Here is an 18,120-nt window from a genome sequence, read left to right on the forward strand (position 1 = left end):
AGTAGTCACAGAACAACTACAGCATGGGCAGGAGTGCAAGCTTCCCGCACCAATACACCTCAGTCCTGACCTGAAGAGACAGTAGGTTCGGTCTCTATACTCATTCAAACCATGGTCTCTGCTGAGACTACTCACTAATGCCAGCTGTGGCGGTTGGTTTCATGATGTCCACTAGCAATTGGTGACCAAATTCAGACCAAATTCATTTCACACAGGCCACTAATGTGCCTTGGGATTTGAGACTTTTACACAATTTCAAACAATGCAAGTTTTATCACAGGAATATTTCTGATGACTTTGGACTCTTATAGACTTTGGACTTTTCGCATGGGGAAAAAAAAGCTTCCGTTCAATTCAACAGGAGTTTAAATGTCCTCAGAAAACCAATCAGAGTAATAAGCCATCACTAGTGTTGGGAAGGTACATTAATTATGTCTAGATATGGCAGCATGTAAGATCCTCTACAAGGAGTGAGAAGCTGATACTGAAGAAACCTGAGCTATTCTATAAACAGTTATCTTCTCCTAAGCACAATGGGGGACTAGTTTAGGATGCTGGGACAACAGGACTGCGGGGCTTTAAAAAACGTTCGGAGGTTTGTCTCTGATCTGTTATACTCTACTAACATCCTGTTTCATTTTGTGTAATAAACAGACATTTTCTGTGTAATTCATTTGCTGAATTGATCTGCTGATGATGTTTAAGTTTCCAAACTAGTTTACCAAAACCATTTGACCTTTAGCAGAAACAGAGTAAAATGAGAATGCAGAACAGTGATTCATTCAGTAAAGAATTATTTATATACCTCAAATGTGTTTTTTATTAAAAAAGATATTTATTTATACCATACATACTTCAAAAACAGTGTTTTTCTGAAGATATCATTCAGTTATTTTTGTTTTGTCTTTCAAACTTTCTATCTTGCTTGGTTCCTAATTGCTTAGGATTGTGACAGGAGTGCAGTACAGATAACACTACAAAGGTTCATATGTTGAGAAGAATGCACCTTTACTGTTCTAACTTCCCTCTTTCAAAAACATACTGGACATGTACAACATAAAACAATGCAGATCTCCTCACTTAATTTGACAAGGAAAAAAAATTAAGAATTTGGGGAAAGGTGAAAAAATGTACAATAATCACTCAGCAAAAACTGCTTAGGGTTTTGCTGTACGTGTTTCTTGTCAGACACAGTGGACTTTTCATATAGTTTCTATGGAGTCCACATATGTTTTCAGTCTTTTCTCACTGTACAGAACCAAGAAGGGACCAAAAGCTGGCCTTAAATAACAAATCCCATAGTAGTATGTTTTCAGTCTCTTTAGAAGGATTTTTTTATTTTATTTTCTACAAATGGAAACACTGAATTATCTGTTGATTCTTACTTTTCGTATACTGAAATATTCTGTACAATGAATCCTGAAGGGAGAGGAGCCACATTAACAGTTTCCTCTGGCAAATATAACAGGAGCGAGTTCTTATGTGGACAACATGATCAAAACACACAACAAATCAAAACAATCTGAAACTGAAACAAAGGAGCATTTCTGACTCTCAGCATAACAAGAGAAATGTTCTAGGCCATTAAACACAGAAAAGGAATATACATTGTCTTTAAGTGAGCATTGTATGCTGAAATATTCCTTGGCTTTATAAAAAAGAGTCTATAACATACACCCTAATGGTTTTGGCTGTAGGCTGAACTTAAGTAAATATCATCATTCAGTCAGTATGTTGTGGTAGCTTAGGCTGCCAGTGCGGTTTACCAGCTCAAGCATCGTGTGTAAACACCGGAAACAAAAAAAGATTGGGAGGGCAGCCTCTCCCTCTGTCTTTCTCAATTGCTCGCTCCCTTTCTCTCTTTCCTGGACTTACTTTTATTCTTCTCTGATGAGTCATGTGGGTAACACACAAAACATTAACACAACTAGAGTTTTGGGTGTGTTTGGGGGTTTGTTTGTTTGCTTTTGCCTCTAATTTATCCAACAGGAAGGTTACCCAATAAAAAGTCCAGCACGTGTTCCCAGAGCGTCTAAGTGCTTCTGCCATTAATGTCTTTTGTTTGCTTCTATAAAACTTGCCTTAATCATACTACAGCACTTTCCACTGCAAATCAGACAACTTTACAGAACAACAAAGTTAAGAGATATTTCTTCTTTCTTTCTTTCTTTCTTAAAACAACACAAGAGCCTAGGCCTCAGTAAGGAGCACCAGAATGGATTCACTGTATCTAGCTTTGTTCTGAAAGAAGTAATTTCGACATCTATATTCTGCAACATTATCCTTGCTCAACAGAGGAAATTCCACCACTGATTCATACCACATAATTCTGTTTTCCTTTTATGTAACATAACATTTAAGAAATAAAGATGCACTGTTGATTCTAATAACATTTGACACTTGAAAAAAAGCACCAAGTGTTCTTTATTTTTTTTTCCTCTAGCATTTGTCTGTTGGCCAAAAAACAGCCTCTGATTACGGTGAGTACCTAGTTATATTTTCTTTTCTGAAAGCTTGTGCAAAGTTGGCACTTTTGTGTTAACACTAAACACTAATACTTTTTGTTTGGCATTCATGCCCCATACTGACCATTTTATCTTTTATCTAAGTGTTCTTTTTTTAAAGACACTTACTGAAAGTATGGCAATAGTTTAAGGGAAAAAAAAAGCATGGATATTATTACACATCCCCTTGTAGTGTATGAAAAAAGTGCATGACTGGATTTATGTAATAGTACAAGACAAAAAAACTGTATCAGATCAGGTACTGTAAAGCATGCCAGCACCTCTGTATTACTTATATATAGCAGGTAGTTAAAACAAGACCGTGTTTCTTTTAAAAATGTGCATTAAAGCTAACATAAATGAATAGAGCTAGCCAGCAAACTATTTTTTTTTCTGCATATCTAACAGCTGGATGTAACTGTAAAAAAAGTTTAAAAAGAAAAGAGAGTTAAACCACCATCAATACAATTGTTTTACATCATAGGCCTCTCAAGGCTCAATATATTTACACGTGTAACAGCCATGCTTAGTAGAAGGTTCTCCCAAAGGCTTAAAGTACACAAAGACAACCAAGAAGATTTTTTTTTTTCCTTTTTTTGCTTCTTTGTTTTGTTTTGTTTTTTAGCAGGCAATAGTCATGGGTAGAACAAATTGTCTCTTTGGAGATGACCAAGAATGTCAGAACAAAACTGGGGGCTAATTGCAAGTTTTTGTGTTTTTTATTGAGGGTATTTCACCCCCGGTTAAAGATTCCATCCCTTCTTCCCCTTTCCCTCCTCCCCCCAAAAAAACAACAAAGGAAAATGAAAACAAACAAACAAACAAACAAAAGCACCTGGTGTTTTTCTTTCTCTTGTTAAAAAAAAAGATATATATATGTATATTTTTATATATATATATATATATATAGACTGTATATGGCAGTTCAAACATGGTAGGCCTCCGTGAGAGCTGGCATTAGCGTGTCCGTCCTTAAACTAATCTATTGAAGTGAAGGGAATGTTTTTATGCAGGTTAGGGTTCTGACTGTGCCGATTTCGGCTGCGAACAGAGGAAAACATCATGTTGCACCCAGGGACTTTGCACTTGTGCATTTCTCGCAAGTGCACCGTTTTATAGTGCACCCTGAGGGTCCCCTTGTTGCTGTACATTTTGTGGCAAATGTTACACATTATCCCACCGTTGCTCATTGAAACACTGCTGAACATGAGGGATCCTGGAAGGTCAGAACCCATACCTACAGCTATGGCAGGGGTGTCCACTTTGTGTGCAGATTCCCCACTGTCACTCGCCCCATCAACGTCATCCAGAAGAATTCCCTCGTCGCTGCCCGCATCAGACTCTCTTGAGGAATGGATACTGCTGCTAGACTGGATGCTGGAGGTGGTGCTCAAGTCTAGGACCATGTAGTCTTCAGACATGCCCCTTCCATACCCATTCATGTGGGAATCCTCGGTCCCAGCTGGTGAAGAGGTGTCTTCCCTTACATCAAGCCCCATTTGATGCTGGGTGCCATAGATCTTCACCAAAAATTCATCACGGAGGTCCTTACTAAGAGACGGCTGAGAGGTGTCCAGTCCCATGTCATCCAGTTCTTTGGTCAACAGTTTACGGTGCAGGTTTATGTTAGCACTGTGTCTGGGAAAAGAAGAGGGAAGGGAAGAAAGAGAAAAATGTACAGTATTTTTCATTAAATGTGTAATTGCCACACACGAAACATACATTTCTGATTTAGCAATTATTTATAATGGAAAGCTATTGCTGCCCCTGTTTCTTGAAATTGTTCTTATAATGGAGAGAAGGATTTTGAAACAAAATGACAAATGCAAAACAAAGTAAAAAAAAATTCCCTCAAACAAACAAACAAAACAACCCACAACCCACCCTACTCTCTTTTTCAGCAACCAACCGTCGTCATTAGCCTCAGCAGTGGCAGCAGCCTTTGTATTTGTGGTTAAAAGCATACTTCAGGCTACTAAGCAATGGGACATACTATTTTTGATTATTGAACTGGGGCTTTGAGAAACAGTAATTCACGGCGGGGAAAAATCCCTCAAAAACCAAAGACCACGGTACAGGAGAAGCGTCCTGACTGTGATCTCACTAAAACTGGTGCAAATCACAAATCGAAGGAATATAAGGGTGATCAGAATCAGGCCCAGATGAGATGGAGAACACTTATGGGGATTAGGAGCACAAGTCCCACTGAAAGTCACTTCGGGCTTGTCTACATCATGTGGCAAAGTGCATCACAGAGGTGTCAATGTGAGAGTTCTCTAAAGTGTTGTACTCTTAAGCGTCCTGTGCAGAACTTGCTGACAAACAAAAGGTTCCTAGTGCACATTTATGCAGTACTCTTTCAAATGGGTCTATATTAGTGTGCACCTTTTGGAGCGCATCAGCGGTATCTACATGGGGCAGTTAGGGCAAAACATTTTAGAGCGCTCTGTAATTTACAACCCTGTGGTGTGCACTCCTGCGCAGTGTAGAAAAGCCGTTCGATGTTTTTAAAAATCTCACCCAAAGTCATCTGGTCTATCCTGATGTCAGAGCAGCGTTGACCTTCACAGTATATTTCCTAGTGCTTGGTCCAGTGCAATTTGAAATGACTCAAGCAGTAGAATTTGCAGTAAAAATTATAGATGAATGCACACTGCTTTGATCTCAATCCATTAAAACACTTAAGCATATGCTTAGCTTTAAGCATAAAGTCAATGGGACTATTCAGGAGTCTCTGGGAAAGCTCCCACTGAATTCAGTGGGCTTTTTATCAAGCTCCAAGTGTTTAATGTTAAGCACATTCCCCCCAGGGCTTAAAGCTAAGCACGTTCTCAGGTGCTTTGCTGGATCAGGGTCTTTATCTTCATGAATTAAGGATCTATATGTGCAATGAAACGTAAGGCTTCATACCTCTAATAGTTTACTATTTTAAACACTGAATTTTACTCTCCACTTCTGAGACAAGCCTTTTAGATATTCTATAGATTTTAAGCAGAGTAGAACTTCACTGATTTTGCACTAGCTGGAAACCCCTTTTCAAATGAATTTTCTGAATTAATGACTAAACCAACAAATATGATAAAAATATCAAAACACTTCATCACAGAAAGTATTTTTTTTTGTAAATGTTTAATTTTAATTCAATAATACAAAATGAAGTTTTAGTAATTATAAGACCTCACGTTACAGTACTCTGATTCTGAACCACGGATTGAAAGTAGGATGAGACAGCTATTTTGGGAGGAGAAAGATTGGGATTTCAAATTAGTGACATAAGAATTAGTGAAGTTCCATTGCTTAACATTTTCAGTTTGCAATCTAGGACACGAACCTACAATTTACAACATGCGGGCTCACCAGGTTTGCCTGCTCATTGTAAATTGAAGATCAGAGTCTGAATGTGGGAAAACAAAAAGAGAGGATTTATCAATGGAATAGTATGACACACAAAAAAGATAAAAAGTATTGGATACAAAATTGGACAAGAGGGAACATAACAATGACCCAATGTTCTCTGTACTTTCAGGTCCTACAGTAACATCAAAAGAAAAAATTAAAAGTAAGATATGGGCAGTAACTGGAAACTTCATTTTTAGAAATCCCGTATGAGCATATCTCTCAACCAGCTGAAGTTCCAAACAAGATACAGTGACTCAGTAGGGTCATATGAAAAAAAACTAATGAAAAAAGTTTAAAATGATGTGGGGCTAATTTATTTAATTTTTTAATCACCTGTTTCATGATTCAACATGCATGTTGTACATAATTTACAGTAATAAATGTGAAAAGTTAGAGATGGAAATGATCAAACCCATTCTTCTGCAAGTGCAGGTTACTGTTGTCAGACTGAGGATGGATCGGATGTCAAATTGATATTGCACTTCATTTTAATCCAACCAGATCTGCACAGAATGTAGGGTAAATTTGAATCCAAAATGGAGCCCTCATAATGAGAGACAGTTGAGAGGTATGTCCAGAGGTAAAGAAAAGTAGCAAGCATTTATTGTTCTATTCCCATATGGGAAACACGCTTTTCACATAAGCAAGTATAGTACTGTTGCTTTTTTGTAGGCACAGAGGTGTATTATACACAACCCCACACTGCACTTATGAAGGCTGAGCTTACCTTGTGATAAGATCAGCTTTCTAATCTTTTGCTATATTGAGATCACAAAAGAGAGAGAGAGAGAGAGAGAGAAAGAAAGAAAGAAAGAGAGAGAAAGAACAAATTCACATTCCAATCCAGACATATCTGGTATAAAAAATAAATAAAATCTTAAAACAATAAAATACAGGTTCAAAAAATGTCTTGATCGTGAGATCATTTTCTGTCAGCCATCATCTCACTTACACTGCTGTCTTGGTGGATACTGGATCAGCCACACAAACCAAAATCATAAATCAAATTAGACAAAGTAAATTCACAACATCATCATCATCATCATCATCCACAAATGAGTTCTAAACAGATGCAAGCAGTGTGTACATACATGAATGATAAACAGAAGTTGTCCCTATAGTCCCTGCTTCAACACAGTTGTTCCTTGCCTTTCTGGTGTCAGATGGCAGATGACTCCAAATGGCAGTTGCTAAGCATGGTATAGGAAATGCTTACTGTGAAAGCTTGTATACACTGACAAGCGGCTATGCTATCACCAGAGTTATTGCATGAGTGTAAAAGCACAGTTGTGCTTATCAACATAACAGCTACCTGCAAACTACTCATGAACTGCTCTTCTGTGTTTATTTCTTACCATACCTCCTATCCTACCCACCCCCCACCCTTGACTTCACACTCAAAGGAATATGGGAATTTGCTGCCATGTAAAACTGGCTGTGTTAACTGTAGCTGTCTGTTGTGTCTCACACATCTGCACTTACTATTTCCTCCATTTGCTACTGAGAAAACAGCAGCCAGATGTGTAGTGAAAATAACTTCAAAATTCATTGAATGAAGAGAAAACAATAAATTAACGTGGTGGGAAAGGATGCTCAGAGACTCCCAAATGGACATATGCCTTCCTGCGGACAACCTGTGAAAAGATGCAACCCCACTGATGCTATGATAGGGCAAAATGCCTCCCTGATTCAATTCTCACTGACAGCAGTGGCAATCAGTAATCTAATTAAACTATGTACCAGCCCTTAATATCTGTCAACTAAACGATGTGCAGAAATGTGTGGACAAGGTCTGGCTCTCTGTTCAGCAGTGTCCCTTTTCCGCTGTCAGCAGTACTGTGGGCTTCTCCTAATAGAATTACATTGACTTTTATTCAATTAAGTGCCATCCCTCGCTTAAAAAAAAAGCTACTTTATCAATAGCTTCAGGTGTAATGCAATAATAAGGATGAACTCAGGGCAGTGCATTAGCTCTGCTGTTCATAACTTCTGAACACAAGTTCATTCATAGCAGTCGATTTCCATTATGCAACCACAGTTAAAGAATTGATTATTTCACATTCATTTCTTAATCTATTTCACTTGTGTTTAATAATCCTCCTAAATACCATATGCAAAAACATTCCATTAGGAATGGGAGGAACGCACTTTGGGGAAAAACCCGCATTCATTTGGTCATGGTGGATTTGAAATTTTGTGATGAAACCAAAGCCATAGAAGTTCAAGCTCCATTAGAATTACGAATGCTCTGTGTTGAAGTTGCCAGCCACTCAAATTGTAGTGGGTGAATTATAGGTGGGACTGGAAAGGGAAGAAGATGATCTTATATTATATTGGGAGCTGATTCTACATTCCTTCCTTTTTCTGTCCAGTACATTAAGAACATGGCAGTGTGCTAAAAGGTCCCAACTCAGGACAGCACTTCAACTGGTGCTTGAGTGCTGTCCTGAATAGAGATTATTTCTGAATGAGGGCCTTCGTGTTTCCAGAGCTTCAATGGCAAAGTAAGTTGGGTGACTCGGATGTGTGTGTGTGTACTAGAGTATGCATGGATGGGTGAGGACTGCTGAGAATACAGGACCTGAAAACAAAAAAGAAAGAAGGCAGAAGAAAGGTATGAAAGGAGAGAGGAGAGCCCCTGGGAAAAGAGGCCTTGAAGAAACTAGCAGCATAAAAAGGGAGGCCTGGAAGCAGGAAAGCACTAGTATTAATAGGTAAAAGAGTGGGTCTTAGAGGCAAACACAGAATGAAAACCAAGGTGAAGGGCATTATACAAACTCAGAATGGAGTGTCTGAGCAGAGGCAGTGCTCTGAAATCACAGACTGAATATAAACAGAAAGAGAGAGGTAGAAAATGCAAAGACCTAAAATTACTGTCCTCATCATCTCCTGTCTTGAATAGTGCAACCTCTTCCTCTTTGGCCACACCCATATCACCCCTCTGATCTATACACAAAGCAGCTGCTATGTTTATCTTCCTTACCTGTCACTCGGATCACATCACCACCCCTTGTAAATCTCTCCAGGGGGTCCACCCCTTGCACCACGTCAATTTCAGGCTCCCTTTTTTACCTTCAAGGCTCTTCACAACTCTGCCACTTCCACTTATCTACTCTTGACTCTTAGCATGTCAGTCTCTGCTACTCCAACATGCACCTTTGAGTGCCACCTGTTTCACTAATCCTCCCCACAACACCTGCACTTTCTTTCATATTATCCTTTATGCATGAAATGCTTTCACTGAACTGATCTGTATGGCTGCTACCCTCTCCTCCTTCAAATACCTTTTCACGCCACATTTCTACCAAAATGTCTCCAAGAAAGTAGACATTATCCATTGGCTAGGCTGAAGGGCAGTTTGGGATAGTTAGTATTTACTTACGCATTTACATAACTAAAATAAATACAAATGGCAAATGTGTGTAGAAAAATCATATATAACTTGGACACAGCAGATTTGTCTTTCTCTCTCCTTCTATCATTTGTATGCTCCTTGACTTCTCATATAGCTTTTAAGGGAGGGACAATGTTTGCCCCTACATTTGTATACCACCTACCAAAATGGGGCCCTGATCTTGATCATGACCTCAAGGTATTGCCATAACATAAATATTAAATAAAATAAATTACCTGAAAAGAGAAATACAAAGGCAAAGAGCATCACCAAAGGACAGATACCATCATTAGGGACTGGGTTTATCCAATCTCAGGCCAGGAGAAAGAATGAGGGGTTGTGGCCCTGAGATTTTTAACAACATTTCAATACTAAAAAGTGTACACATATCTGCTTAGCTAATAGATACATTTCCATTTTGAGTAATTTTTCCTTGTAAAAGGGGATTTTTTTCCAAAAATGTTCAAAAACGCTGTTTACAATAGAAAAATGTTTTATCAAAGTTCTAATCCTTTTATGAAGCCCATAATGCCTCTGGTTTTTGGCGTAATTAATATGCTTCTTCCATACAGCTATTCATGAATTAGTCATAAAGTAGGAAGAAGCGTGAGGACAAATTCTCACCAGAGGGAAATTCTGCAGTCTAAACTCAACAATCTTAAGAATGAATCAATGCTGCTAAAAAGATGATGATGATGATAAAGAAGAAATCTGTGGCTGTGGACAGGCAGTAAGGTTATCAGACTTCCCAATTCACCTTTTCCCTGTCAGACTGGAAATGTTATAACAACACTCAGCTTTATTGACTATGGACAGTTCTCTTATGTGAGTGTGATGCCACTTGTGGTAATTTTTTCCTTTCATTCTGAAATTCAGTAAAATATTCTTCCATAATTAACATTCATTGTATGTTCCACCCCTCCTACTACTACCCAGCTTCACTTGCGAGAGGTGACCTGTGCATCAACAGAAGAAAGGAGATTATAAGTCTAAGAAATATGGTCAATTAAATGCACATGCCATTTATACAGCTCATAAATCCACTCTGCAGTTCTTTCAGTTTCTTCAGCAGTTTCTTTCAACACTTGCCAATGAGTCTGATTCTGTTAATTTACTATCTATTTGTTGGAAAGAAAAATGCACTGGCTGCTTTATTTTAGCTTATTTTTATTTCTTTTTGAACTTAGTGAGAGGGAATTAATTATATAGGGTCAAATTCACCTTTGTGTAGAGGATTGAAACAAAGCCTATCCATTACTTAGGTCCAATCCCTCTGCTGTTCAGCTGCACTGGGACAAAGTTCACTCTTAATGGACATTTGAATGTTGGGGAAATTGGACTGTGAAGATTGGAAACTGAATGCTCCATTTATCCAAAAACTAGGTATTGTGCAAGCCACCACCTAACTTCTGCAATGGAAGCAGAAGATGCTCAGTAGCTTGCAGCAGTGGGCCTGGACTCTTCGGACAACTTTGTTTCAAATTACTGTAAGTGATCCCGACGCTAAGTAATGTGATAAAAATATTTGTAGAGTTATTACATTAAAACATAGCATAAAAAAATCCCACTGACTTCCATGCAATAGTACTAATCAATCACTTATAACTAGAAAGAGGCTAATATTTTATTATGATCCATGAAACCACATAACATACAGCCAATATGGGGTTTCATTACAAAACACAAAAACTCAACACAGATTTTTAAGAAGGTTTGCTGTGATTTGCAAACAGTTCATAGAAGCTAGAGATAGAAATGATCTACCAGGTCATCGAGACCATCTTTTTGCCAGTGCCATTCAACCCATCTCCCCTGCAGGACATGTTCCAGTACCATGTCAGCCCTGTTCAAAATGTGCCAAGCAATGAGGTTTCTATTGTCCTTTAGGGAGATTTTTTTTCCATAGCTGCCTACAGCTCACTAGGATTTTTTCCTATTATTCAACTTAAATTTGACCTTTGTACGATCTCATTTGTTCTAGTTACAGTCCCTTTGTCCACCCTAAATAATTCCTCTCCCCCTTTGTTGGTGTGAACAAATAGGGGCCATGTTCCATATGAATCCTCTTTGCCCCAGAGGTTATAAATGAAGATTTATGGTTTTGTTTAAAAATTGACAATTTCATGTGATTTTGATCCGGAACAAGGCAATGAACTGCAATTTTGCCTAAATTTCACTTGTTTATTTGATCCTGAAACTCAAAACAAAGCCCAGAGATGTGAACATATGCTAAGACAAACCCAGAATTTTTTCTTTCCCAAAATCTCTGCACGCTGAAAATGCTGAGTTTCATGAAGCTAAAATCAATGCATCAGCAGTAAAAACCTGGCTAAATATAAGAGTGTGCATATTTATAAGAGCAGGTCTTTGCCTTAATTCTGATGTTTCTTTAAGAAGGAAGCAGTAATTATTTTTCCCTATTCACTTTAAAATCTAATGAAAAAATAGTTCATAGAACTCACTTAGCATTGGAACCTGGTTAAGAAATGATTTTCCTGTTTGCACTTCTAATTTTCCTACTGTCTCAGTTGCTCTTTTGATACCACCAGCTATCCTCCATAAAATTATTTTTAAAAAATTCCTCCATCCATCCAAGCCAACATAACACAGGTCTGACAGATACTTAAACCCTGGCTCCATTGAAGCCGAAGGTAAAAACTCCTATTGACGTCAATGGAGCCAGGATTTTGCACAAATATTTTCAGCTTAAAGCAAATTCTGTTTTTTCCTTATCTGATCATGCTTAATGTGACTTGGTCTTGGTTTTGGTTTGGTCTGGTTTGGAACAATGGCAATTTTCACATGAGCAGCCTGGCAATAACATCAACTCTTGAGGCTTTAAATTGCATAGAATCTGAAAATATTAACCTTTGATAGGAAGAAAATCCAAAAGGTAAAATACAGTTCAGCACCTATTAAAAAAAAGTAAAGAAGTGCTTATTAAATGCAGGAAATAAAGGACAAGCAAGTTCTTGCAAATTAAAGATGTGGAACCCAGTCATTTCAATCCCTTTCAATATGAAACAAATCATTCACACTGGTCACGAAGACAGCTCCCGCTACACTCAAATTATTCACTTGAAGATAAGCTCCCACCAAACTCTTTAGGGGTTTAACTAATTTACTGCACAGATACGGCACGTCTGTTGTAATAACAGGTAGGATGTATTGGGGTCGACCATTTATCAGAATTAGACTTCTTTTCTCAATTCGCAGTGAATTATGCTGCCTACACCGCTCCTCTTTCTCAGAGCTTGCCATCCCCTTATGGCCCCTAATGTGGCAGGCAAACAAAATTGACAGTCTCATCTTGTCAACAAGGGGTGATTCTCCTGAGAAGCCATTTAACTTTGCAGAGGAAGCAACGTATTAATGTGCCTGTCCCAGGAATGTTAATCATCTTCAAGCTCCCCATAACTTTGACATGAACGAAATCACCAAATTCGTTTACTAAATGAATCGTAATATGCTAATAAGAGAGCATGACATATATGGTAAAGCCAAACAGATGGTTTGTTTACTCCACTTTGCAACTATATAAATGTTGTAACTCTGAAGATGTTAGTGAGAATTATTGGTTTGTCGGCAGAGGCAAACATGCCTTTTGCATACTTAATTCAGAGCCAGCGTCAAAAAACAATTTGTCATCACTGTGGAAATGCATAAAAAATGTTAATGTTGAGATGGCATTTTGGAAGGAGGATGGTCGACTATATGAATGGATGCTCAGGTTAAATATGGAATTGATATCTGACTGCAATGTTTTCTTCCCATATCATGTTTTAGTAAAATCTGACAGATATGGGATTTTTGAAAGGCCCGATAATTCAGTACATACCTGTTGAGGTGTTAGTGAGACGATCCTTACAGAGTGAACGGAATTACACTTTCACAACAGCTGTGTGTGCTCAGAAGTATCAAGGTCATGTCGCACTCTGAATATATTACTATTGTTGCCCATTAAAGATCAAAAGATATTACAAATGAAAAGCATAACCACTGGAGTATTTGCCAGAGTTACTCAGAAATGATATAAGTTCATTGTAACACTTCAACCTCACACTTTACCAGCTGCCTGGAAGCAGAGTCTCATTACAAAATAGCCAGCCCTCGTCTAATCTCCGGACTAGTGAAGAAAGTTTAGAATAAAAATATTTATCTCACTAAACATTTCCAAAATGAACTAATTAAATACAAGAAAGTTACATGGGCAAGAATTTAGCCTCGTTTGGGGCATGATTTTTCCATGTGAGTTGGGGGTGCCCAGTACTATTCAGAATCAGGCCATTTGTCCTACATAACTACTAGAATCTACCTGAGCCCGAGGGTGAAATTCATCCCAAAGCAGAGGGCACCGCACAAGGTCCTATACACCATGTATCCGCTTAACACGTTTTCTGTGGTGCTTCACGTTTTGTGCTAGCCCTCAATGCAGGAGAATTTCACCCTTAAAAGAGTACTGATTTCCTGTAGGAATTTATTGGTCAAATAATACATTAATTGATATTTATTTTTAAAATTAAATCTTTGTAAGTATTACATGATCCAAGATCCATAATCCATCATTTTTCTTTTTCCTTTTATTTCCCTACCACAACAGACATGCAAAATTCAATGGTTTTGAAGGAATTTGTGCAAACAGTCTCTTCTGTTTTATGTCCCATCCATTAATTCCACTTAAAGTTTCGGGTTTGAGTGTATGTAAAATCTCAAAGTGATACTCAGTCCTCCCTGAAACAAAACAACAAAACTTTTTTTGTCAAGATATTGGTGCCCAAAGCAACACTTTAGATCAGATTTGCTTGGAAGGTTCACAAGCCTTTCAGAGATTTTATTCTGTTGGTTTTTTATTCTATTATCTTCAATGCGGAGACAATCCCTATGCACCATTCACCCTGCTTTGGATATCCAAAGATGCTGGATTTATTTATATAGAACCAGAGGAGCTATATAATAAAATACTATGTGGAATTTCAACAGGGCTTCCCTATTAGCAATTTTACATTACTAAATAAAGTACATCTTTCAGGTCAACTGATAGCTGATTATCCTAAATAATCATACCAACTCTCTCCACTCAAACCCCAACTCCTCAGCAATGCCAGTCCTCTGAGATTCTTCCATACGTACCATTGTCAGTGGTTATTAAATTCTCAACTTTTTACCCATCCACGGGAGACCGTGCAAAGAGATCTAAGGGAAGTATGAGTTCAGTTTGCTGTTCAAGGATTATTTTGGAGCAAGACACATTAACAGCCATCCCAGCCTGGCGCTTATATCTCATTTGAAACATCTACTCATTCCTGACCAACAAAGAAAATTTCAATAAAGTACTTTTACTGGTTTAACAGCAGTGAGCTCCTGGGATTGTCAAAGTGCTCAGTCTTTTCCGAGGAGAGAAGGAATCAGCAGCTCAAATATAATTAACCTTCCATTCCCAATGCAAACTGCCACGCACAGGAGCTGTGCAGTCTATTAGTGAAGTTATAACGGCCAACAGGCAGAGGCAAAATTGGTCAAAAAGTTGGCTGCTGCTGTCATATTTTTAGAATTATGATTAATGACACTAATAATGCGGATGATTACTGATATGTGTATCTCCTGCAGTTTATCATATTGCACTGGCTGCCTACGTCCACAATAAACATGATGCTATCATTTACCTCTTTATTGAAGGCAATCCTTCTCTTGAAGGAGTACATTCTAATTACTTTGTAATGTTTTATGTCTTAAACATTTTGCAGCTCTGGACCTTGCCAACTGCTTCATGTCTACCATTGATTAATTACAGAAGGTTTAATCAAAATTTAGAACCTAATGCAGTCATTTATGAGCATGCTGCAGTGCCAAGGTAGTTAGGCTCCTGTCCCAAGCTTGGAGAGCCGTGGGTTCAAAATTAAATCCCAGAAATGTGCAAGATGCCAAAGATTTTTTAAAAAAATCTTAGATGTTTTGAGTTTGCCAGTCCTACCACTGTTGACAAATGGAAGGTTATCTACCTATGTGATAGGCTTGTTTGTTTGTTTGTTCCTATTGCCTTTTTTTTTTTTTTTTAATTCCTTGATTTTCCTCTTTATGCCTTTGTTGGTAGAGCAGCCTCCCAGCTCTGCTGCAACATTTCCTTGTGGTGAGAGCTCTTGCAAATGCCAGTCAAGAGAGCATAGTTTTGAAGTGGTTAAACAAGTGAAAAATAATTTGCAGGGACAAATACATAAGTTTTTTTTTTAATGTGGATTTTTATGGTACTGTCATACAACCATTCACCGTTGAAGTTAAGTGTTTTTTTAATACCATTACTGAACTGCTGAAATGGATGCTAATATAGCTTGGAGTGCTAATGTCAAGTCCTGGTAATAAAAAAGACAGACTGCTGAATGAAATAATTTCAAGTAAAAAATAGAACAAAAGTGCTCTCGCTCTCGCTTTCCACTTTTATTGAATTGGGACTGACTGAGCCAATTGCTTTAGAAGTCTGTAAAACACAATTACTAGTGAGCTGACTGACCCAGCAGTGCCCCCTCTGTGACAGAACAGACTAAAAAGGCTGCAGAATTAGTGCTGCTCCCATATCTGGCTATCAGACCTGAGAGACTTCCTATTGAGAATCCACTGTCCTCTATGCCAACACCTGCATCAGCTAAGTGCATCTCCTTCTTAGATCAAGGACCCATCTTACCTTATCACGGTAGACCTGATTTCTCTCCCTCTCCATTGTATTTTTAGATCTCTCTCTATCAATACAACTATAGATATACAGTTTGTTGTTTTTACAGGTTATGTACCAGACACAAAGGCAACAATTAAGATGTATGGGCAGCAAAATTAGCTGTCTCCCATTTGTATTTTCAGCTGTAAACAGCCAAAGTTTAATTTTTTTTTTTAATTTTGGCATATTAAAGAAAAGATAAGAGAGAATTGTACTGAATTTAAAAGTGGGCAACATTTTTTCTTTAGTTAATAAAATAAGTAATAAAAGTTTGTAAAGTATTCGGGTCTAGATCATGAGTGTTTTAGAAGTACCAGCTTTTTACCAGGAACTTACAATTTGTGTTTTACGTCATACAGTTTAGCGTGGGGATGGAATTTAGGATTTTTTTAAAAAACAAACAAACAAAATGACATTAAAAAAATAATCTCCTCAAGCCAGTTCCACCTCATCTCTCTCTCCCCCTGCCTCCCAAATGCTTTGTATTTATATACATATACACCAAAGTCCTTTTTTATTCACAGCATACATTTTTTGGCAAACACGAAACTCTTTCATTTTTCTTCTATGTCCATTTATATGAAGCTTGTAGGCGCCTTATGGCAAAAATGTTAAATTATTTCGTAGGCAGTATTTGTAAGGAATGCTTTTTAGGGCGAGCTTAAATGTGAAATGAGCTCTTAATTAAAAAAAACCTTTCTTAACGCAAGGCAAAGTGCTCATGTAAAAGATGATGCCGGGAACTAGGAGGCACTAGTTAAAGCGCTAGAATTTCATTAGAGGACATATTGGGTTCAGAACTTACAGCAACAAATACACAATGATCATGATTAAAATATCAATATGCACACAGTCCCCATCACCACACAATGGCATCTGTGATACCACTGCTTTACCCTGGCATCCCATAGACCACGGTGTGTGAAGGTTGACTTTTTAATTGTTGCTACTGTAGGTGAACATACATTTGGTGGTATCCAGCCTAGTTCCTAATGGATACTGGGGACCCATATCACAAACCCACCCACACAATTTGGCACATAGTAGGCAATCTTTCTTGAAGAGAGACTCAGGACTGAAAATGCTGTTGGTCAGGATTAAGGAGTTTAGGAAGAGCTGTTTTTTGGAAACTTGCACTTATGCTGCATATCCTTCCCTTGACACAGTCATACATGTAATTCTCAAAGACAATAATGAGGGTTAAACATATACACCGCGGAAAATATTCCTCCATATATGCCATGTTCTAGCCAGTGCTTTTACTGACTTATTTATATTTATCACCTTTATAATGTTCAGTAAATATTTAGATAGGCTTTGCAGGTTACTGAAAAGTCCTGGATTTACTTTGCAAGTTGACACAACAATATAAAATCCTGTGTTGTGTGGGGCAAGTTTAGAAGATGGAAGCTTCACCTTCATTTTCAAACTAATACCACTTTAAAAAACAAAAATATAGTAACAACAAAATGATGGTAATAGATGTCAATACAATTAATTACAAGGTGAAAAAGAGAAAGAAATTCCTCTATCATGGACCTGATCCCATGACACACTCAAGTAAGCATCCTGGTACTACATCAGGACTTCTCATGTGAATAAGGACCTTAAGATTGGGCTTGTATGCTTTTATCCCCCACTCTTCTTTCACTTCATCCTCTATAATAAAAATGAGCTGCTACCCAATAGCTGGTAGATCACACATACAAAAGTTAATTCACTCTGTCCTTCATTCTACCTTCCTTACTCAGACTAATTTATCATACTCAGCATATAGTTCCACAAACATCCGTGGGACTAGTCACAGAAAAAGTTACTACTCTACATAAGAGAATCCATTTCTTTGCAATACAGGTTCTCTTGTGAAAGAAAGACTTGTTTGAATGTAAGCAAACACAGTTCAGTGACTTACCAAGGAAACCAACAGGTTCATAGAATTGCACAGTATATCCAGAAAAAACAACGAGAGTCCTGTAGCACTTTAAAGACTAACAAATTTAATTTCTGCAGGCATAAGCTGCAACCCACTTCATCTGATTTCTATTTCTTACATCTGATGAAGTGGGTTGCAGCCCACGAAAGCTTATGCCTGCAGAAATTAAATTTGTTAGTCTTTA

At 37.9% G+C, this 18,120-nt stretch overlaps 1 protein-coding gene across 7 annotated transcripts in view; it reads right to left on the reverse strand.

Moving 5' to 3' along the window:
- Positions 1-810: 810 nt before the first annotated feature.
- BNC2 (basonuclin zinc finger protein 2) overlaps positions 811-18,120 on the reverse strand; it is a 407,420-nt gene continuing 390,110 nt past the window's right edge. For 3 of the 7 annotated variants that reach the window (XM_067553122.1, XM_067553121.1, XM_067553124.1), the window contains one exon: positions 811-4,142. In XM_067553122.1, the coding sequence (XP_067409223.1) occupies positions 3,482-4,142 (661 nt within the window). In that variant the 3' untranslated portion in view covers positions 811-3,481. Of the gene's footprint in view, positions 4,143-6,630; positions 6,662-12,129; positions 12,210-13,933; positions 14,029-18,120 lie in introns of those variants that run through there. The other 4 variants (XR_010920747.1, XM_067553123.1, XM_067553126.1 and 1 more) reach the window with 4 other exon arrangements.

This window comes from Emydura macquarii, unplaced genomic scaffold, assembly GCF_026122565.2.
Source record: "Emydura macquarii macquarii isolate MOO-44397 ecotype Brisbane River unplaced genomic scaffold, CSIRO-AGI_Emac_v2 contig_1451, whole genome shotgun sequence".
Lineage (NCBI taxonomy): Eukaryota > Metazoa > Chordata > Testudines > Chelidae > Emydura > Emydura macquarii.